At 39.5% G+C, this 23742-nt stretch overlaps 3 protein-coding genes across 4 annotated transcripts in view; all 3 read right to left on the bottom strand.

Moving 5' to 3' along the window:
• Nucleotides 1–4190, bottom strand: part of LOC121377620 — a 32817-nt gene extending 28627 nt beyond the window's left edge. For both annotated transcript variants that reach the window (XM_041505683.1, XM_041505684.1), the window contains exon 1: nucleotides 3905–4190. In XM_041505683.1, coding sequence (XP_041361617.1) covers nucleotides 3905–3977 — 73 coding nt within the window. In that variant the 5' untranslated portion in view covers nucleotides 3978–4190. The remainder of the gene's footprint in view (nucleotides 1–3904) is intronic.
• A 4105-nt stretch (nucleotides 4191–8295) lies between these two features.
• LOC121377166 (serine-aspartate repeat-containing protein F-like) lies at nucleotides 8296–9048 on the bottom strand (the record flags this gene model as incomplete). The annotated part of the gene is made up of 1 exon (XM_041505074.1): nucleotides 8296–9048. A coding segment is annotated over one exon (753 nt), but the record flags the coding sequence as incomplete, so codon positions are not given.
• Nucleotides 9049–14171: 5123 nt separating this feature from the next.
• Nucleotides 14172–23742, bottom strand: part of LOC121377391 — a 14336-nt gene continuing 4765 nt past the window's right edge. Inside the window, exons 4-7 of the mRNA XM_041505373.1 lie at nucleotides 23207–23349; nucleotides 20606–20783; nucleotides 19558–19659; nucleotides 14172–17567 (exon numbers count right to left, since the gene is read on the bottom strand). Of these exons, the coding sequence (XP_041361307.1) occupies nucleotides 17264–17567; nucleotides 19558–19659; nucleotides 20606–20783; nucleotides 23207–23349 (727 nt within the window). The 3' untranslated portion in view covers nucleotides 14172–17263. The remainder of the gene's footprint in view (nucleotides 17568–19557; nucleotides 19660–20605; nucleotides 20784–23206; nucleotides 23350–23742) is intronic.

Below are 23742 nucleotides of genomic sequence, written 5' to 3'. Positions count from 1 at the left end.
CTTAGTGTTAATTTGTACAGGTTGAAATAAGGGTATGTCCCTTTAACTTGTGACGAAGCGCTGGAAAGCCTGGCTAAATGACCTTCATGACACCATCCCCACGTACCGGCCTCGGTGGCGTCGTGGTAAGGCCATCGGTCTACAGACTGGTAGGTACTGGGTTCGGATCCCAGTCGAGGCATTGTATTTTTAATCCAGATACCGACTCCAAACCCTGAGTGGGTGCTCCGCAAGGCTCAATGGGTAGGTGTAAACCACTTGCACCGATTAGTGATCCATAACTGGTTCAACAAAGGCCATGGTTTGTGCTATCCTGCCTGTGTGAAGCGCAAATAAAAGATCCCTTGCTGCTAATCGGAAAGAGTAACCCATGAAGTGGCGACAGCGGGTTTCCTCTCTCAATAAAATGTGTTGAGTGTGTCGTTAAATAAAACATTTCATTCCTTCCTTCCATCCCCACGTATCAACCCTCCTCAACCCCAACGATATTAGCGCTGTCTAGAATTTTTACATACATTTTTAAATTTTGCAAAGTATTAAAGGCGTTGTCTTAAAGATGAGCTCAAAAGATATTCAAGTGCAAAAAATGAAATTCGTCTGCAATTACTAATAAATCGGAACCAGTATGGCGTCCACACCGCAGTGGCGCAGTAAATACCGGAAGTTCACCGAGTTCAAGTCCGCGTGTTCAGCTAGACAGTGAAGTAACGGGTTTGCGCTAATCCCGGAGACAGGTTAATTGTGTTCCGTCACGGATTACAGTAGTTGGTGTGACTAGGTGGTTTTTTGGTATATATGTGTCTTGGGTTTCAGTGTGTATATGGTGTGTATTATTACCAAAACAGTAGTGGGACTGTTTCCCAAATGTGAACAGGTCTGATGTTTTCTCCCGTTCCAGAATCTTATCTAGGTTTCTTTTTTTTTCTCTTTTTTTTTCTTTTTTGTATAATATATATATTTTTTTATTATGTGTCTTATAGTTTCAGTCCGTCCCATCCTCCTATAAACATACTTTTTGTAAATAATTTCAGTTTGGTTTGTTGTAACAAAGAAAAGTAAAAGTGTTTTCGAAATAGCAAAAAAAAAAAAAAATGAATAAATAAATATATATATATATATATATATATATATACATATATATATATATATATATATATATATGTGTGTGTGTGTGTGTGAGTGAGTGAGTGAGTGAGTGAGTGAGTGAGTGAGTGAGTGAGTGAGTGAGTGAGTGAGTGAGTGAGTGAGTGAGTGTGTGTGTGTGTAATTTAGAAAACAATCGGCTCAGAAATAAATAATTTGTAGTAAATTCCATAGTATGAAAAAAAAGCCTTCCCTGTGGGATGGACAAAAGGCTCTTTATCTTAGCTCTCCCCCCCCCCCCCCCCTCTCTCTCTCTCTCTCTCTCTCTCTCTCTCTCTCTCTCTCTCTCTCTCTCTCCACCCTTTTTCTCTATCTCACTCTACCCTCTCTCTTTCTGTTTCTCCGCACTCTCTCCGCCCCTCCCTCCCTCTATATCTCCACTCTTCCTCCCTCTTTCTCTCCTCACTATCTCCGCCCCTCCCTCCATCTCTATATCTCCCCCTCTTCCTCCTCTCTCTCCCTCTCCCTCCCTCTCTCTCTCTCTCCCACATCTCTCTCTCCCTCTCTCTCTATCACTCTCTTTCTATCACTCTCTCTCTCTCTCCCTCCTCTCTCTCTCTCTCTCTCTCTCTCTCTCTCTCTCTCTCTCTCTCTCTCTCTCTCTCAATGTACTAGAATATAGTTCTGACGACCTCTGTTACAGCTAGGGGCGGGACGTAGCCCAGTGGTAAAGCGTTCGCTTGATGCGTGGTCAGTCTGGGATCGATCCCCGTCGGTGTGTCCATTGGGCTATTTCTCGTTCAAGCCATGGTACTACGACTGGTAAATCAAAGGTCATGGTATGTGTTGTCCTATCTGTGGGATGGTGCATATAAAAGATCATTTGCTACTAATGGAAAAATGTAGCGGGTTTCCTCTACGATTATATTTCAAAATTACCAAATGTTTGACATCCAATATTAGCCATTGATTAATAAATCAATGTGCTCCAGTGGTGTCGTTAAAGAAAACAAACTGTTACAGCTAGCTTAGCTTAGTAACTGGTTTAACGTGTCCATATACCACTAGGGTTTCGAACACGCCTATCCCGAGTCCGGTTCGGGACTGGGATAGTTACAGCTAAGTGTAACATGTTTAGGCTCGACCTATTGGTTGAGTCAGACGGTTTGACCCTTTACAGTTCACGTTAATCCCCAAGACCGTTGATTGCCTTCCGCCAGAGGTCGCTGTGAGCAGAGATAGACTGGTCACTTAGCTCACAGAGGGTCTTAAACAACCACCACTGTGACAATCGGATAATTGGAATGCTGTAGTTATAGTAAATATTTACTTGAAAATTTATTTAATACACCCTTTTTATAATAAACACTTGACTTTAAAAAAAAAAATTAATAGTTTGTTTTGTTTAACGACACCTCTAGAGCACGTTGATTCATTAGCCATCTGCTATTTTATCAAATTTAGGGAAGTTAGGGAAATCTCTTTCAGCGAAGGATGTTCCTTCATAACAAATTAAATTACTTTTCCTTACAACAGTTTCTTTACGATGAACTCTCGACACGTGGTAGCCTACATATGCTGGAATGAAATTGTAACAGGATATTGATCAGGCACAGATACAGGATTTCTGAAAAGGGAGGGGGGGGGGGGGTGTCCAAATGTGATGACTGATCTGTCCTTTTACACAACACACCTCTTACAGCTGAACAAATCATGCTCGAATTTACAAAAAGGGGGGGTCCGGACCCCTGGGACCCCCCCCCCACCCCCGTGGATCCGCTATTGTTGATGTTCCAATGATCGATTACAATAGAAAATCGATCGATAGGGCTCCAACGATGTATAAAAAAAAATCTTTAATCGATTATCGCAGAAAATGTCAACTGTAAATTTTACTTGGAGTTGGTGTTCATGTAAAAACAAATATATTAAAATAGTTATTAAAGGGACATTCCCGAGTTTGCTGCAATTTTAAAGATGTTATCGACTAACAGAGACTTTTTAACGACTGTAATTACGTATCAAATATATTTTTCTGCATAAAATGTTAGTGGCTTTATATTAAACGTGTTTCTAATCGTTCTAAGATTTGTACTAGGTTAAATTTCATTTTATTTCCCTGTTTTTTTTCGTACGAAATTATTTGAAGACAAAAACCCAGTTTGGGCTTCTTACAAATATTAAGACGACCAGAAGCACATTGCATATACAGACTTTGATATTCGATACAAGAAAATATATTTAATATGTAAGTTTAATCGTAGAAATATTTTATTAGTCGGAAACATCTTAAAACATTGCAGCAAACTCAGGAATGTCCCTTTAAAGGTGAATTATTGATTGGTAAGACATGTCCCATTGAACAAGACAATAGGTACATTGTTCTTATAGTGGAAATACATCTTACATAATTCGTGAGTCAAAACCCACCCGTCATGCACCGTCCCAAGACAGGATAGTACATACCACGGCCTTTGTTACACCACTTGTGGAGCACTGATTGGAACGAGAAATAGCCCAATGGGTCAACCGACGGCAAACTTTAACAATACCATGGAATAACTCCATGCACCAGGGGCCTAGCTTCTATATACGCAGGTACGCAGCTGCGTACCACCTGAGGTTACAAATGTGTTTATTATTATTAAAATATATGATGTAAATGCGTGTATGGTCTATGCCAATAGCGTTTTATTCCATCGCTGAAAAAGTCTGCGTACCATCTGAAAATCCCAAGCTAGTCCCCTGTGTACATCTATTATAACTAAAATAATGTAATAACTAATACATGCATATATATTAATTTTTTTTAAATAAATACCTTCAGACTTGGAATACTGAAACGAATAATGTATCCATGTTGTAAATATCAAGAGCAAAAGTGGCTTCTCCATGTCCTTTCTTCCCGACACTGCTTGTACATGGAGAAAATATGTCACTTTTAAAACCTTTTCCTTCCCACAACGTCAACGTTATAGTCATACAGACGGTCCACAAGTCACATGACTAACAAGCCACGTGACATGTAACCTTCTTGTTTTTTTCTCCGCCAAGTGGCGCGAGGCTTTTGTTTGCGGGAATATTTACAATGTAAACAAAAGTGCTGAATGAGCGGTAAAACAAGAGATGAAACGGAGAAGACAATGTTAAATCTCAGCTCTAAATATAGACTCCAATAGTGTTTAATTACGAGCGGAGAATATGGTATTTCATTGTGGTTATCAGAGTAACACATTTAAAAAAAAAAACATGAGTGAATTACTTGCCATAACAATAATAATAATCATACAAAGCCGAAAGCACGACCCGAGATTTATAAACAAAAGTAAACATGACATGGCAAAAAAAAAGAGAGAAGGTTTTCCAAACAGAACCTGCTAGGATTCGTAAATTTCTTTCTGTCTTAGAGAGGAATGACAAAGCTAAACGTAGTTTATGAAATTTTATCACGGTTTTCATTTAAAAAGAAAAGAAAATGTTTATCATATACTTACACACGAAGAACGTAACGTCGTTAGACTTAAAGGGACTGTCCTGAAGTTGCAGCCATTGTAAGATGTTTCCGATAACAGAGCCTTGATGGCGACTACTATTTCATACTAAATACATTTTCTTGTTTAGAAGAAGAAGGAAATGTTTTATTTAACGACGCACTCAACACATTTTATGTACGGTTATATGGCGTCAGACATATGGTTAAGGACCACACAGATATAGAGAGGAAACCCGCTGTCGCCACTTCATGGGCTACTCTTTTCGATAAGCAGCAAGGGATCTTTTATATGCACCATCCCACAGACAAGATAGCACATACCACGGCCTTTGATATACCAGTCGTGGTGCACTGGCTGGAACGAGAAATAGTCCAATGGGCCCACCGACGGGGATCGATCCCACACTGACCGCGCACCGAGCGAGCGCTGTACCACTGGGCTACGTCCCGCCCCCTTCTTGTTTAGAATACCAGTGTCTGTATATCGAATGTGTTTGCGGTCGTATACTAATGTTTGTAGCACTAAGTTTTTACTTTAATTCGTGATATATATTTTTTCGTACGTACGAAATTATTGGGAGGTAAAATCCGGTTTGGGCTACTACAAGCATTAGGACAACAACAAACACCTTGTAAATACAGACACTGATATTCTAAATAAGAAAATGTATTTAATTTGTATGTTACGTCATTGAAAAGGCTCTATTGGTCGGAAACATTTAATCATGGTTGTAAACTCAGGACTGTCCCTTTAAATTGCGTTTTCGGTTGTACTGAAAATTAAATTTTAAAGTATTGTTGTTGGTTTTTGTGGGGTTTTTTGTGGGGTTTTTGTTTTTGTTTATGTTTTGTTTTTTACAATGGTAGAAACTGAGGACTTTCCCTTTAAATTGCGTTTTCGGTTGTACTGAAAATTAAATCTAAAAGTTTTGTTGTTGGTTTTTAGGTGTGTGTGTGGGGGGGGGCACCACTGATTTTAATGACACCACTCATTGGCGGACCCAGTGAAATCCCCCCCCCCCCCCCACACACACACACACACACACACACACACACACACTTTCTTTTGGATATCACACCGCCCTTTCTCATCTGAAGTTCCATTTTTAATGTCTTTTTTGTTTTGGTTTTTAAATTCTACAGCACTAAATTGCACTGAATCCGTGTCTTTGGGCATCTTTATTTCAAAATTATATATTGGATGTCAATTTGGTTTTAATTCTGAGAGTCTTGGAGGAATCCTACTACATTTACCCCAAATCAGAAAGTGCTCGTTTATATGCACCATCCCACAGACAGGACAGCACACATGACAGCCACTGATATGCCAGTCGTGGGGCACTGGATGGAAATGCTAAAAATCCAAACAGAGAATGGGCACGCTGAAAGAAGGAATGAATGAAATGTTTTATTTAACGACGCACTCAACACATTTTATGTACGGTTATATGGCGTCAGACATATGGTTAAGGACCACTCAGATATAGAGAGAGGAAACCCACTGTCGCCACTTCATGGGCTACTCTTTTCGATTAGCAGCAAGGGATCTTTTATATGCACCATCCCACAGACAGAGTAGTACATACCACGGCCTTTGATATACCAGTCGTGGTGCACTGGCTGGAACGAGAAATAGCCCAATGGGCCCACCGACGGGGATCGATCCCAGACCGACCGCGCATCGAGCGGACCCGTTACCACTGGGCTACGTCCCGTCACTCCGCTGAAAGAGTTCCATCCACCGATTCAAGCACCCCAGGCGAGAGCTCTACCGACATACAAACCCACATATAATGCATCCAAGCTTAGAGTTAACTATTAAAGATTTATACAGATGTAGCAAAACCTTTAAGCCCTTCTTTTTAACATATTTTAGACGAGACACAAAAGATAGCCTTCTGTCAAACCTTCAGAAATTTGGTCCCTTCACAACTGGGATCGGAATTCTTTCCAGAAACACCTGTGGATATCAATGAAGACATCTTTTCTGGAAGATATGCATACACCGACAGTCTTTGATTTTGATAATCGAATGCCGTTGTAAGTTGCCCGTTATTGATGTCTTTTCAATGATACTCATGTTGGACAATCTGTAGCATATCTAAAAATCATCGACATACAACGAGCAATCAACACCATAATTTAAACATTGGATGATGTTGTTAATTTTTACGGAAAATGGTAACTGACAAGAAGCTATCTTGAGGTACACCCAACTCTTGTGAGTGGGTATCTTATAAAGTGAATCCTACTCGTAACTTAAAGGGGCATTCATGGGTTTGCTGCATTGTAAGATGTTTCCGACTAATAAAATATTTCTAAGATTAAACTTCCATATTAAATATATATATATTTTTTTTAAATATCAGTGTCTGTATATTCAATGTGTTTCTGGTCGTCTTATATTTGTAAGAAGCCCAAACTGGAGTTTGTCTTCAAATAATTTCGTACGTATTTTAGGAAATAAATAAAATTTAACCTAGTACAAATATTTGAACGACCAGAAACACGTTTAATATACAGCCACTAATATGATATACAGAAAAATATATTTGATGTGTAATTACAATCGTTAAAAAGTCTCTGTTAGTCGATAACATCTTTAAAATTGCAGCAAACTCAGGAATGTCCCTTTAAAGAGACACACCCTAGCTTTTAAACACTATGGCGTATTTTTCACTATTAAAGCCATTTATGATCACTGATGTCAAACATTGATTATGCTTTATTGTTTAAATTATCCATTTCCATACAACCGAAGTGTTTCTGGTCATCCTGGTGTTTCTAATACCACAAAAATGTATTCTAGTCTATTTTAAAGGATATTTTCCTATTTCAGCGTTACAGACTCTTATTTCACTCTGTTGAAATTTTATCCAAATGTGTTACAGGTTTGTAGATTAACTAAACTTAGTATCCATTTTTACGGGTTAAAACTAAGGTCTGCGACTTTAAAAGTCCTGTCTTTTAAAAATTAAATTGAGATAAAATCACATATACGACCTCTTAGAACCATTAGCATACAGATTGTCTTTGCCTTTGAGAATCAAAAGCCGTTGTAAGTTGTCCATTGTTGAAATTTATTCAAAGAAAGCTGCAACTGACGTTCGGTGATACTTGCAATGGACGATCTGTAATAAGTCGACATGTAACAAGCAACCAACAGCGAGTTTAAATCGCTGGGTGAGTTTTGTTAGGCTAACATGTTAAAGCCAACAATTATTAATATTTTACCCAGTAAAATATTTTAAAAATATTCGCTTCTCCTCCTCCTGATCCTTCGCTTTGTCATCATTGCCATCGACATGTCTCTCGTATCGATATCATCAACATCACCACCACCATCATCATATCTTTGGCATCGTGATCATCATCATCATCGTCGTCATCATAATCATCAACAAGAACATAATCATCATCATCGCCATGTTTGGAAAAATTATTATGATGATGATTGATGATTGTAATAATCATCAGTTATCCTCATCGCCATCATTATCACAATCATCATCACCATCATCATCATTATCACCATCATCATCATCACAATCATCATCATCATAACAATCATCACCATCATCATCACAGTCACCATCATCATCACAGTCATCATCATCATCATCCTCATCACAATCATCATCACCATCATCACCATCATCACAATCATCATCATCATCACAATCATCACCATTACAATAATCACCATCATCACAATCATCATCATCACAATCATCATCATCATCATCACAATCATCATCATCATCATCATCACAATCATCATCATCATCACAATCATAATCATCATCACAATCATCATCATCATCACAATCATCATCATCATCATCACCATCATCATCATCACAATCATCATCATCATCATCATCACAATCATCATCATCATCATCATCACAATCATCACCATTACAATAATCACCATCATCACAATCATCATCATCACAATCATCATCATCATCATCACAATCATCATCATCATCATCATCACAATCATCATCATCATCACAATCATAATCATCATCACAATCATCATCATCATCACAATCATCATCATCATCATCACCATCATCATCATCACAATCATCATCATCATCATCATCACAATCATCATCATCATCATCACAATCATCATCATCATCATCACCACAATCATCATCATCATCACAATCATCATCATCATCACAATCATCATCACAATCATCATCATCACCACCATCATCATCATCATCATCATCACCACAATCATCATCATCATCACAATCATCATCATCATCATCATCACAATCATCATCATCATCATCACCACAATCATCATCATCATCACAATCATCATCATCATCATCATAATCATCATCATCATCACAATCATCATCATCATCATCACAATCATCATCATCACAATCATCACCATCACAATCATCATCATCATCACAATCATCATCATCATCACAATCATCATCATCACAATCATCACCATCACAATCATCACCATCACAATCATCATCATCATTATGATAATTAAAAGCATTAGCAGCAGCAGCAATCCTAAAATAGTGTCAATACTCCTGTTACTAAAAATAAAAATAAAAATCCATCGTTTTTGTCACAAAGTTTGTACCCAACGTTTTGGCAGCGTGCCGCTGCTTTCATCAGATATATTATAATTCGTTCATTTGTTTATGCATGTATTGTTCATGTTTACTTAGAAATAGCAATATATTTTTTTAAAAACCAAACAGTATAGTAACACCTTGACGTGTGACAAACCATCATGTAGTGGACGATTGACTCTTTGAATAGACCTCTTTCACATTCCCATTGCGCATGTTCGCGAAGAGTACTGCCCCTTGCCGAATTGGAACGTATCGAGGCTGTATACAAATTGGGGGCATGATCGACAGTTGTCATGAGCGTCGTGAGTAGCTTCGTAGGAGCTGTGAATCGCTAGCGACTAACGTACACATTTCGTATACGATGTTAAAATGGATGCGAAAAACGGTCTACTAACGTTTACGTCGGAATTGTTTAAGACCAAAAGCAGTGAAACATTAACTTAGACGAAGTCTCTGGAGCCAATGTATTTATAATAAATGATACATGGCATACTTCTCACATCCCACAAATAGGATAGCATACACGACGTCCTTTGATGGATCATTGGTTGGGACGGGAAATAATCAAACGGGCCCACTGAGGAGGATCGAACCTTCAGCAAATGGAACCTCAGACAGACGTTCTTGCTACGTTATCCCGGTCATTTGAGGACAAGGATTTTTATATGTACAATCTGATTTTTTTTTTCATTTGAGCGGAACTCTCAATCCTGCGTGGGGGAATCGTCCGATACCCCGCCCCCCCCCCCCCCCCCCCCCCCCCAGGCTACGGGCATGACATGGTACTTAATATGTTTGCTTCAAACATTTAAACGAAGTACCTTATGACTGGTACCTTTATGACTGCGCATAATAAACCCTTATGAGTTTATAATAAAGAGACCATCCTGAGTCTGTAGCTATATTATCAAGCTGCCGGCTAGTCAAATCTGTTATAAATAAAACTTTCATCTTTCTTAGGTTAAATAATCTTGCTTCGAATTTAAATAGTTGTATATGCAATACAGTTACATTTTTGACCATTCTCAGGGGGCACTATAGCCCCAGTTTTATAAACCCGGTTTAAAATATGGCTTTTATCCCCCCCCCCCCCCCCCCCCCCCCCACCACCACCACCAGTTAGACTGTGTCCCTCCACTACAGATTGTGCCCCCTCCCCCAACTCGTTCTTACGTTCTTACGGGCCTGATTCTAATGTTTTATATATCATAGCTTAAATATCATATGTATCATTTAATTGTATTCCAAATACCGAACAAAATTTTAAATAACTTGGTGAAAAGAAATCTCGACAAGAATCCTGAATGTATTTATCTGTATAATGCTTTATAAATATTTAAATTATGTTAAATAAAATAAATATCTGCATACATACACGCGCGCACACATTAATATTATTTCAGCCCATATCCGATATTTACTGCGTACGAATCCGAACCGATGGTTTGTCGGGCGTTAGCAACCAAATATTTTTTATTTCGTGATAAGCAATTCACAAATGTCTCCAATAAGTCTTGTTGGATGTCGACAGAATTTTCGGGTTCCCTACTGATAGAATAATTAATCATGGAGTTTTTTTTACATTACTATTGCGTGGCCTCCCACTGTCTATGCCCCCCAACTGGTCCACAGGTCTATTTTTGCGAGATCTCGCGTGAGTTCGCGGTTTGCATCCTCGAGTTACCCCGCAACGGGCACATGCGCAGTGGAATGTGAAAGAGGTCTATTGTCAGACTAAGTAGGTAGTATTCGTTTGTTTGCTTTCAGTGCAAGTTTTATCATGAGCATTCGCGCTAACAGCTCTAGTCGGATCCAAAATTTTAGATGGGGATCACAATATTCTAAACGTAAATTTGAGTTTATCGAAGGCATTATCAAGCTCCCAAAGTGAGGGAGATCTGGCCAGACTCGAGACTCTAATATTAGAGTCTGAACCGGCCTCGGTGGCGTCGTGGTTAGGCCATCGGTCTACAGGCTGGTAGGTAATGGGTTCGGATCCCAGATGAGGCACGGGATTTTTAATCCAGATACCGACTCCAAACCCTGAGTGAGTGCTCCGCAAGGCTCAATGGGTAGGTGTAAACTACTTGCACCGACCAGTGATCCATAACTGGTTCAACAAAGGTCATGGTTTGTGCTATCCTGCCTGTGGGAAGTGCAAATAAAAGATACCTTGCTGCTAATCGGAAATAGTAGCTCATGTAGTGGCGACAGCGGGTTTCCTCTCCACATCTGTGTGGTCCTTAACCATATGTCTGACGCCATATAAACGTAAATAAAATGTGTTGAGTGCGTCGTTAAATAAAACATTTCTTTCTTTCTTTCTTTCTAATAGTCTGAGACACGAATGTCATGACAATGCCATACAAATTGTATGCGTGTGACGTCATTTGAGATTGAGTCTGGATATTTTTATAAGCACGGGCCCTGTAGCGTGGTTCGAAAACGTGCTTCTCGGAAAAGGTTGAAATAAAAATACTCACAGGTGCGTTTTCAGGGCAATTTACTGTGGGTGATTGATTTTTAAAAAGAACAGGAAGTAATTAAAAAGGACACTTGAAACAGGCGCGGGGGGGGGGGGGGGGGGGGGGGTCACGGAAGTCCCTGTGACCCACTCTCTGGATCCGTCAATGACGAACGAAATGACTTGTTTTTCTATCATATCTCTATCACAGTAATTTAACGTAATTTTTCGGCGGGGGGGGGGGGGGGGGGGGGCGGTTGTTAAAGCAGGTTCATACATTCCACAAGTATAAATGTTTGATTTTGATGTTTGATTTCATTCATTATTGCCAATTCGGCTATTTCTCGTTCTAGCCAGTGCACCACGACTGGTATGTCAAAGGCCGTAGTATGTCCTATCCTGTCTATGGAATTGTGCATATAAAAGATCCCTTGCTACGAATGGAAAAATGTAGCGAGTTTCCTCTCTAAGACCATATGTCATAATTACCAAATGTTTGGCATCCAATAGCCGATGATTAATAAATAAATCAATATGCTCTAGTGGTGTCGTTAAACAAAAGAAAATAAACTCATTCATTATTGATTCACGCCCGGGCATGCGTGTAGTGGGTGGTATGAGACACAAGACTGGCAAGTGAGTCTCTGCTAGGTACAAACAGCCCGGGGCCGGGGCGTATCCACTCACTCGACCACGTGTCTTCCCTTTGATGACGGAACTACATCCTCTGTTACTCTGTGAAATCACCGGCAACTCCTGGGAGTGTTTCCAAACAGAGCACATGTTCAGAGCTTTATTTACACAAAAGTATATTGATGGAAAGAAATAAGGCATCACACCAGCATTGACAGGAAAACAATAGCTGAAACAAAAACCCTCAGCTATAGTGTTAGGAAGTTAAAGGAACGGAATGTTTTATTTAACGACGCACTCAACACATTTTATTTACGGTTATATGGCGTCAGACATATGGTTAAGGACCACACATATATTGAGAGAGGAAACCCGCTGTCGCCACTTCATGTGCTACTCTTTTCGATTAGCAGCAAGGGATCTTTTATATGCACCATCCCATAGACAGGATAGCACATACCATGGCCTTTTATGTAGCAATCGTGGTGCACTGGCTGGAGCGAGAAATAGCGCAATGCGCCCACTGTCGGGGATCAATCCCAAACCGATCGCGCATCAAGCGAGCGCTGTACCACTGGGCTACGCTTCGCCTCGGACGTTAAAGAGACAGATCCTGATTTTTAAACATCTAGGCGTATTTTTCACTCTGAGAACTGTTTTTGATAATTACATATATTTTATTGTTTTGATTATCCATTTCCGTACATCTGAAGTGTTTCTGGTCGTCCTGGGGTTTCTAATGCCACAAAATGCCTTTTTCATGTTTTTAAAATCGCACGTGCGTCTGAGAAGTAACTGTAATGGAGAAGAGTTATTTTTAAGGGTATTTCGCCGTTTTATTATCACAGACTCTAGTTTCACACTATTGTAACACTATCTAAAATGTGTTTCAGGTTTGTAGATTAAACAAACTTAGGGTCACATTTTTATATGTTGAAAGTAGGGTGTGTGACTTTAAGCGTGTTACTGACATTCAATTTCACATTACTGACATTCAGTTCACATTACTGACATTCAGTTCCACAGAGAGAGAAGGGGAGGGAGGTCACAAAGGAGGAATTACTGAATTATAACGAAGTAAATTTTATATGAACGTTCCCACAAATAGAATAGAATATACATGGGGCGTAGCCAGAATAATTTTAGCACGAGCGCAGGGAATCTCCCCCCCCCCCCCCCCCCCCCCCTTCCTCCCGATGAAAATTGTGAAACTCAGGACGCCTGTAGATACATTCTGAGCCTTTTCTGAGGCTTTTTTTTTTTCGAGTCAATTTTAAGAGAATATTTTATAGAACAATTACAGACAGCCTCGACCTATTCCCGGATGTTTTTTGCATTACGCATATGCGTAACCTACTGTGCGCAATAGGCGCTACGCCTTTGAATACTCTGGCTTTTGATATACCAGTGGGACTTGGTGTGGACATTTTGAAGATTTTAAAATGATTAATGCAAGATTAGACTAATGTTAGCATTAAAAATACTTATCCAGGGTTCGATCCCACGGTCCATAACACTCCAGTAAGCGCTCTGTCACTAAAGCTTTAAAAATCACGATAGCACGATACAAAGCACGATAGATAGAAAGCATCGAAAAGAAACGCTAAATTCAAAGACACACACACACACACACACACACAGAGAGAGAGAGAGAGAGAGAGAGAGAGAGAGAGAGAGAGAGAGAGAGAGAGAGAGAGAGAGAGAGAGAGAGAGAGAGAGAGAGAGAGAGAGAGAGAGAGAAACATACATGTACATACAAACACACGCACATACACAATCACGCACATACACACATACACACGCACACGCACACACACACACGTACACGCACACACTCAGAGGCGCACATAAAATATCATATTACAATGGCAAGTGAAATAATGTTTATTAAAACAAATAGTACATTATGTATATTATAAATAATTATGATAAGGTCATGCATACGACAGAATAATATAACATTGTTAATTAATTGAAACAATTCATACACCATAGTACACTGAAAAGCAAAAGAAACGCACAAGTGGAAAACAATAATGACCCTCTTTTTAATTAATTTCGTAAGTGTCTTGTTTGCAATATATACAGAGAAACAAAAGAAACGCACAGGTGTAGGTCGCTATAAAATAAATACAATCAATGGTAAAAATACATTAACGGTTAAAATACAACAGGCGGATCTAAGTGGGTATTCCAGGGCCTCGCATCCCTCTAATGTTTGCTTCTTTTTTTAAATTTTACGTTGGAGAATCCGAGGAATGCCTTCGGGAATGTTTGTGGCCTTCGACCATATGCCATTGCCCCCGCAAACACACACACACACACACACACACACACACACACACACACACACACACACACACACACACACACACACACCATAAATGGATTTTCTGGATCCGCCACAGTACAACACTGACCATTTTTGTTTTTTTCAAATGAGAGTCTATTTTAGTTTACAACTTTATTAACATTTTACAACCATTCCGTTTAACAATTACGGCTAATCCTAATACTAACAGTGTTTCTGCCAGAAAGAAATTGTTAGGTATGGCGCTATGAAACTGAATATTTACAATGTGTGTGCTGAATGAATAGGGGGTAGGCCTATGGAAGGCCTCCCCCAGAAAGAAAATGGGTTAGGTTTAGGGTTAAGAAAATCATACAGCAATGATAAGTCATTAATTTTGTCAAAAGGTCAACTTAATTTTTTTTTTTTAAATCTGCAAATAAATTTGGGTATGGCGCCATATCCATTTTACCCTCTGGCAGAAACCCTGACTAATGATCAAGAACGTGTTTTTGACGTTAACGTTTTTTCAAATTGCAAACGTCTGCGTGTTTCAGATAACTAAACTAAACAATTAATTAAATTACGGTACAGTCGTATTCGTGCGCTTCGTTTGCTGTTCGTTGTATAAACGCTAGTGTGTATGCATAAAATCACACACTCTCGTTTTTCCAATTACAACATAATAAATTACAAAGCACTATAGTTTTCGTTGTTCATTTAGCTGGTCCAATACCACAGTCTGCGTCTACTTTACATCCGTAACATGACATGTAGCCTACTATTGTTGATTTTTTAACACACCTCTCTCCTTCCTCTGTTCCCTTCCATTTTATAATTTTAACATAACATGTGCTATTGGTTTCTTTAACACCACCCCCGCCCCTTTCCACTTTATACCCTAAACGTGATATGATTATGATAGGTACTATTGTGTTTTTAACGTTTAAATATCACTAACATTTTCGTGTCAAATATATCAAGGAAAGTAACAGTTACAGTTGGCGCATTCATTATATTTGTAGTTACGTCTGCAAATTCTCATCATAGCAAACACATATTTTCCTTGGTCAATAGTGCAATTCCAGAATTGTATGCAATGGCTGAAATTGTCATTCCTTTCTCATGGTTATGTGTAGAAACTGTATTGTGTGCTGTTTCATTTCAAGAAAAGGCATTATTCTAAAGGCAATCCACTTCATTTATGACAAAGAATTATGTAATTGTGTTGGACTTAGATAAATACAAATACATCGGCTATGAAATTAAGCTGGACTTATATACATGCAAATAAATCGACTGTGAAAGAAATGATGTATAAAAACAAAGTTACGATACAAAATACTGTGTCGCTCTTTTATCGATCATATTGCTAGGTAAAAAGGTGACATATATTATCTATTTCATCTATTATTACTGTATGTTAAATTAGTCGCGATGCTACACAAAAACAAGTCATAAAAAATGCATATCATCTCCTATCAGTTTCGTTGCTATGGTAAAAAGTTACAGATATAGTTCATCATCATTTATCAATCATCAGTTTTGCTGTTATTAAAATGTAACTAATTTAGTTTTCGTCTATTGTCAGTATCGTTGCTGTCATTAAAATATAGCCACGTTCGCTGTCGTCTGCTTTTAGTCGTCTTATTTTACTAGAAAGTATCTAAATTAGTTGATAAGTAACAAAGTTAGTGATTGAAAGTCAGCTAATCTAGTTGTCGTCTGCAGTGTCTGTTGGTAGTTTTGCAGTGGTTGTAAAATCACAATTCTAGCTAGCTGTCTAGGTGCCAGTCGCGTTGCTGTCATAGAACAGTCTTCTGCTATCTAAACCATGCTTCCCATAAAACCTGTAACACGTCGCAGATTGTTGCAAGCTAAAGACAAGTTTCATGCAAGCATAGTCGCTGACTGTCTGTCACGGACATGCGACAGACCGGGGATGTTAAACTCGACATACACAATTTTTCCAGAGGCGAAACTGGGGGGTGGGGGGCTGCATGGGCCCGGCCCCTAAATTTTGCTATAGTTTTATATATATATATATATATATATATATATTTACGATCCCCCTCCATACCTCCTCCGAAAGTTCCCTTGGCATTCCACCTCATGTCACTGCCCCCCCCCCCCCCCCCACCAAATGGATTTTCTGGATCCGCCACTGTTTTCAATTGTATGGCAACATTATGTCCTCGTTTGGTCTGGGTGGCGGGATCTAGCTAAGTCAGTAAGAGTGCACGCTTGAGGATCTTTGGTCGTAGAATCAAACCCTCTCAGTAGACACAATTTCTAATGGGGTTTTCCCCATCCTAACCAGTGCCCCACGACTGGTATATCAGAGGCAGTGGTATGTGTTGTCCTGTCTGTAGGAAAGTGCATATTAAAGACTCGTCGCTGCTACTGGAAAACTGTTGGGTTTCTCCTGAAGACTATATGACAGACTTGTTTGACATTCCTATATCTTATAGCCGATTATTAATTAATCAATGTGCTCTAGTGGTGTCGTCAAACAAAACCATTTTTTAAATCAATAGCCGATGATTAATTAATAAATATGCTCAAGAGGTGTCGTTAAATAAAACAATCTTTAAATTTTGTCTAATCTGCGGCATGTTTAAGATTTTATGGCAACCAGGCTAAACAATCACCCCTGCTACAGCAGAAAAGGGTTACATGTCTACTGTCGTCTGCTGGGTGTTGGCCGTGCTTCCGTGGTACGAGGGGGGCATGTTCTCGCTGTCCGAACCCACGTCCTGATTCTCCTCTCGGTGTTTCTTCTTCTTTTTTGTCTTCTTCTTCTTCTTTCTCTCTCTCCTGACGTCCTCGTTTTCGAGCGGAGGTAGTGGATAGCCAACCTGTGACGAGGTCTCGGTGAACTCGTTCAGGCTGTTCACGATAACAGGGGCCGTAACTCTAGTCGGGGACGAGTTTACGTGGCCCCCCTGGTGTGTGTTCTCCTGGTTCCAGTTTCCACTGCAAGTGACCAAATATTATTTTAAAGTAGACGTTTCTGATCATTTTGTTACGCATTACACCTTCGTCTAAGCTGTCGCCTGAAGGACAGTTGTAAAAAGTGGTTTAGTAATTAAGCAGGAAAACATTTTAAGAGACAAGGACAAATGTTATTTTAAGTAGACGTTTCTGATAATTTTGCTATGTAGTATACCTTTTTTAAGGTCCCTTATAGTGGTCCCTTAAATGAGCAGGAAAATATTTTAAGACAAAAACAGCTATCAAGACACTGCAAGATTATTTTAAGACAGTAACCGCACTTTTTGGGACATTAAAGCCAAATCTTAAGACACTGGGGCACTTTTTAAGACATCAGAAGCACTTCTTAAGGCAATAGAAGCATCATAATTCTGGAGACACACTACTGCGTAGCACATTGTGACGTAGCGACGCTGTGCCTTTTGGTCACTTTCAGAGAGATTCAAACATCCCACGCTGTCTAGAATCTACTTTTAAATCTAAACTCAAGACTTTAGCACAGTGCCCATATCATTTGACTATGCTATATTAAGACTCCAATATAAGACACCTGCAGCTTAATACAATGGAAGCACTTCTTAAGACAACAGACGTACCTCTTAAGACCTCTTAGGAGCACATATTAGGATAGTAGCAGGCGCGCGCGCAGGAAATTTTAGTAAGGCGGGGTCTAGATTGAAGTGAGTGAAGGTTAAAGCGGGTCGAGACATGCTTCCGCCGGAAACAGTAATTAAAAAAATATATATTTGGTTGAGCAAGGAGGGGTTTTGCCCCCCCCCCCCCCCGAAAATTAACCCTTGCACACGTGCCTGAGTAGGAGAGCATTTCAAGGCAATAGGTGCTTAAAGGCATACTGTCACAGATTTAAGGACCATATTTCTCTAAAACTGAATAATAAATCAAAATTACATAAATTTGTACAGACCAAACCTAGCCATTGCATTACTTTAACTACACCATGATGGAGTGAAATCCATGTCAACCCTCTCAGCAATGTTAGTTTTTGAATTATGGACCATTGCCATAATTCAATTATTTTTACAAAATATCATTAATAAATGGAGTATGGTGGTTACGTAGATGGTTGAATAAAGTACATTTAGGGACAAATCAAATATATATATTTTTAAGTAATACTTTGTTAGGCCATGTAATAGGTCAGTGGTCTGTGACAATATGCCTTTAATACATGGACTTAATAATTTACGTGGAGGGTTTTTTTTAATGTTCGTAAGAGGATCCTACTCCTGCTTAATTCAGGTGACTTGTACTTCATTAATAGATAATATGAGAAATATTAATACGTACGGCCTCATAAGTCAGGCGTCTGCTTAATATAGGTGTCCGTTACAATAGGGTTGCCTAGGAACTATAAACACCACCACCACAATATACAGTCACCACGCGTTACAAGGAGGAAGATAGTTCAATCTGTTACCATGGTCACCGCCAGTGATTGATTTTGATATATTGTGGACGATATCAAAACTTTGTCATGTTCTTAACATGGTGACTGTTTTTGTTTTTAAAGCATTAATTTAAGTAACTTCTCCAAACAAAAATAAGGTTGATGGGGTCGTATTTCTTCATACGTCAACCCTGAATCCGCACCTTGATATGAACGAGTGGTCGTTTGGTAACACTGAAAGATACACAATATTACCAGTGCTCCACATCTGGCTATATCAAAAAGCCGTGGTATGTGCTGTCCTGTCAGTGGGGAGATTCAAACAACTGGTATATCAAAGTCTGTGGTATGTGCTGTCCTGTCAATGGGGGTGGAGTTCTAATGCTGCTGATCAATTGTAACCTTTGCTCGTGGCAGCAGCAGGTTTCTTCTTTCATTTTCTGAACCTAAAATGTTGATTACAGATCTGGTTGTACCGATGTAGTGGTGTCTGTAGTATGTGTGCTAATGGCGGCGGTGGCGGAAGCAGACGGCCGCCATGTTTTTTCTTGCACAGTGACCTACTTGTACGTCTGCTGATAGGCTGGTTTCTCCGGAGACACTTTGCTCGCCGAAAGATGTTTTTCCTGTCTCCTGAGACTTCGAGTCTTCTTCGTCCTCCGTTTCCTAATTTACAAAAAGAAAGAAGTAATTATTAGAGTAATGGCTGTTAGCGACACTCAAGACAAGATGCATGTTCGTGTGTTTACTTACAAGCAGACAAAATGAACAAGCTGGTGCTGAAACATTCACTGGACTATACAATGTGTGTGTGTGTGTGTGTGTGTGTGTGTGTGTGTGTGTGTGTGTCTGTGTGTGTGTGTGTGTGTGTGTGTGTGTGTGTGTGTGTGTGTGTGTGTGTGTGTGTGTGTGTTTGTGTGTGTTTGTGTGTGTTTGTGTGTGTGTGCTTCTGTGTGTGTGTTTCTGTGTGTGTGCGTGTGCGTGTGCGTGTGTGTATGTGTGTATGTATGTATATATGTGTATGTATGTGTGTATGTATGTGTGTCTGTGTCTGTGTGTATCTCTCTCTCTCTCTCTCTCTCTCTCTCTCTCTCTCTCTCTCTCTCTCTCTCTCTCTCTCTCTCTCTCTCTCTCTCTCTCGCTCTGTGTGTCTGCCTGCCTGCCTGCCTGCCTATCTATATGGATGTCTGGATGTCTGTCTATCAACTAGATATAAAGCACGGCTTAAGTCCCCCAGTCTCCCTCCCTCCCTCCCTCCCTCTCTCTCTGTCTCTGTCTCTGTCTCTCTCTCTCTCTCTCTCTCTCTCTCTCTCTCTCTCTCTCTCTCTCTCTCTCTCTCTCTCTCTCTCTCTCTCTCTCTCTCTCTCTCTCTCTCTCTCTCTCTCTCTCTCTCTCTCGCTCTCTCTCTCTCTCGTCTTGTAGGTATTGGATTCGCAACCCAGATACCGTAGTAAGAGTAAGGTCATAACTAATCACTAACAACTAACCATTAACCCACTGTCCTCGACAAAAGACCAAAAAAGCTACGGTGTGTGTTTAGGATAGCGTGCTCGAACATTTCCCGGGTAATTAGACATGACCACGAGTTGAACTGAAATGAAATACAACTCACTGCCAGATGTGCATCGTAACGACGACGACGATGAGTGCGATGACGACGGCGAAGGCGATGGGGATGATGATCTGGTTTTCCTTCATCGACACCTTGATGCCGTAGTAGGTGCTGTCGATGTACGTCACCTGCAGGCCGATAGCCGTCTCAATGCCCGCTTTATTAGCCGTCACGATGTCTGCAAAATAGACCAATGTCGTGATACTGAATTCCAGTGTAACATAAATTTAGTATACATGTATATACTCTTCCAAAAAATTAGGGGAACTCTAATAAGAATTTACAATTGCCAAATTGTAAGGTATATTAGCTGTGGGGAATGGTTATATGATAATAATGAATTAATTGGGCAAACATTACAACCGGTAGTTCAGTGTTACAGTAGGTTTCATGACCACCAAAGATCTTGAAGGACCATTGAGGTCAAAAGTGAAATTTGAAAGTTGACGGGGTTTTTTTATCAGTAAATCGCAAATTAAAACAATAAAAATGACTAGAAACAAAACAGTAACAACTGTATGATCAACAGAATGAAAAAGATTGACAGAAATAAAGTCCAACAGTTATTAATCTACCTTCCTGGAAATTGTCAAAATCGAGAATGACACCCCACGCACGTGTACGGGGCAACTGCGTGATGCATGTGCAAACTATGGAATGTGTTTCGGTGTGTTGATAAACAGACTTGGACGTTCTTTACTAGGATGTCTGTGGTCAAAACGTATGTTCGGTCTAATAGTTTATAATAACATTATTATTTCAGGTTCCCTACGTTTTTTTGAAGAGAGTATATCCGATTTAACTCCTCAGCAGTCAGTTGTTACACTGTCTCCCTCCCCATCAATTTAAAAAAATATATAAATAAATAAAAGATAAATAGATAAATAGATAAATAAATAAATAAATAAATAAATAAATATCAAAGACTAACCGATTTAGGTCCACCCCGATTGATTGAATCGACTTAGTTTAATTTTAAAGGGACAGACCCTAGTTTCAACACGTGAAAATTAACACCAAGTTTATTTAATCTACAAACCTGTAACACATTTGGATAAAGTTACAGCTGAGTGAAACATGAATCTGTGACTTTGAAATGGGAGAAATACCCTCTAAAAATAGACTAAAACTCGACTCCATAACTGTTACTTCTCAGACGAACATACGATTTTAAAAATATGAGACATGCATTTTGTGATAATAGAAACTCCAGGATGACCAAAAACACTTTGAATGTACGGAAATTGATAATCTAAACAATAAAATCTAAGTAAAGTTTGATTTCAGTTATCAAAAACAGCTATAATAGTCGAACGTATGCCTTAGTGTTTAAAAACTAGGGTATGTCCCTTTAAAGTTAAATTCTAGAAAGACGAATTACTGGTCAATTGCTTCTCCAGAAAAGTACGAAAAAGAGTTCTTGATAGTTTTAAAAGTGCATTTTTGTTGTTGTTGTTTACCTGGAGAAAAACCAATATTTGTTTTTATTTAAATTGTTTTTACTCCCCTTAAAGTTATTTTTAAATGTACACTAGTTAGCCTACGGCCATGGTTTTAAATTAAGGGACATTATGGCTACTACAGACCCATAGGACCCCTCCCCCCCCGCTCCCCGCACGCACACGCGCACACACACACACGCATTCACACACACACACACACAAACACAGACACGCGCACACACACACACATTCACACACACACACACACACACACACACACATGTTGAGGACAAAACTACGTGGGGGGTTTTGGGGGCTTATTCTATATAAATAAAAATAAAAATGTTTAAAATGCACACACACCACCCTCCCAGTGGCGTAGGGGGCCTATTCTATATAAATAATGATAAACAAATTTAAAATGCACACACACCACACTCCCAGTGGCGTAGGGAGGGGCCAAAAAATGGGGGCACACTTTTATATTTATACACTTTTACACTGTTATAAAGCAAATATAAAGCAAAATATCTGAAAAGTGCCACTACCCTGCTTCCTACGTCAGTGCCCCCCCCCCCCCCCCACACACAACACATACACACGCACACACGCACGCGCGCGCGCACACACACACATTAAATACTGAAACCCCCTCTTGAGGTTGTGCCTCTCCCCCCACTCCAGATATCGTTCCTATGAGCCTGAATCATTACACGTGAAAAGACGTAGGAAGTGCCTTTAAAGGGACATTCCTGAGTTTGCTGCAATGTTTTAAGATGTTTCCGACTAATAAAATATTTCTACGATTAAACTTACATATTAAATATATTTTCTTGTTTAGAATATTAGTGGCTGTATATTAATCGTGTTTCTGATCGTTCTAATATTTGTCCTAGGTTAATGTTCATTTTATTTCCTAAAAAGTATGTTTTCGTACGTACGAAATTATTTGAAGACACAATCCAGTTTGGGCTTCTTACAAATATTAAGACGACCAGAAGCACATTGAATATACAGACAATGATATTCTAAACAAAAAAATATATTTAATATGTAAGTTTAATATTTTATCAGTCGGAAACATCTTACAATGCAGCAAACTCAGGAATGTCCCTTTAAACTGCCCATTAAATGAAAAATAAACTAATGGAAGGTCTACCGTATGATGCCGCCTTGTTCAACACGAAGGTGGTAGGTGATACAGACGACAGGTTAAAATCGGCGGGAAACGTGATGTATATCGTCACCTCCAAGTTTTTATCTTTATTTGTAGTCGCTATTCCAACATCGGAACTAGAAAACCTGAAAACACAAACATACAATTTCAGTCCAGCGAGTAGGCCTATTGTTATTAGGCGTCACTCTTCAAGTGACGCCGGTTTGGGAAGTTATAATAACTTCCTAAACAACTAGTAGGCTGCCAGGATTGGACTGAACTGCGGTTGGACACGGTGGGGGGGGGGGGGGGGGGGGGGGGGGTAATGGGATGCCGGGAGTTAGGGCATTCTTTGGGGCTATATGCGTAGGCGGTTTGGCCTTAGGTTTTGTCTAGGGCCAGCCTCCCCTCCCTCCCGACCCTAACCCTCACCGATGTTTAAAATATTACTGGCAGCCCCTTTCCTCTTAACCTCTCATGGGCTTAATCAATATCGTTTAAGAATTATTATTAAATTTGCGCCGAAAATAGATTATATT

This window comes from Gigantopelta aegis, chromosome 7, assembly GCF_016097555.1.
Source record: "Gigantopelta aegis isolate Gae_Host chromosome 7, Gae_host_genome, whole genome shotgun sequence".
NCBI classification, from domain to species: domain Eukaryota; kingdom Metazoa; phylum Mollusca; class Gastropoda; order Neomphalida; family Peltospiridae; genus Gigantopelta; species Gigantopelta aegis.
This window is presented reverse-complemented; position numbering and strand designations above follow the sequence as displayed.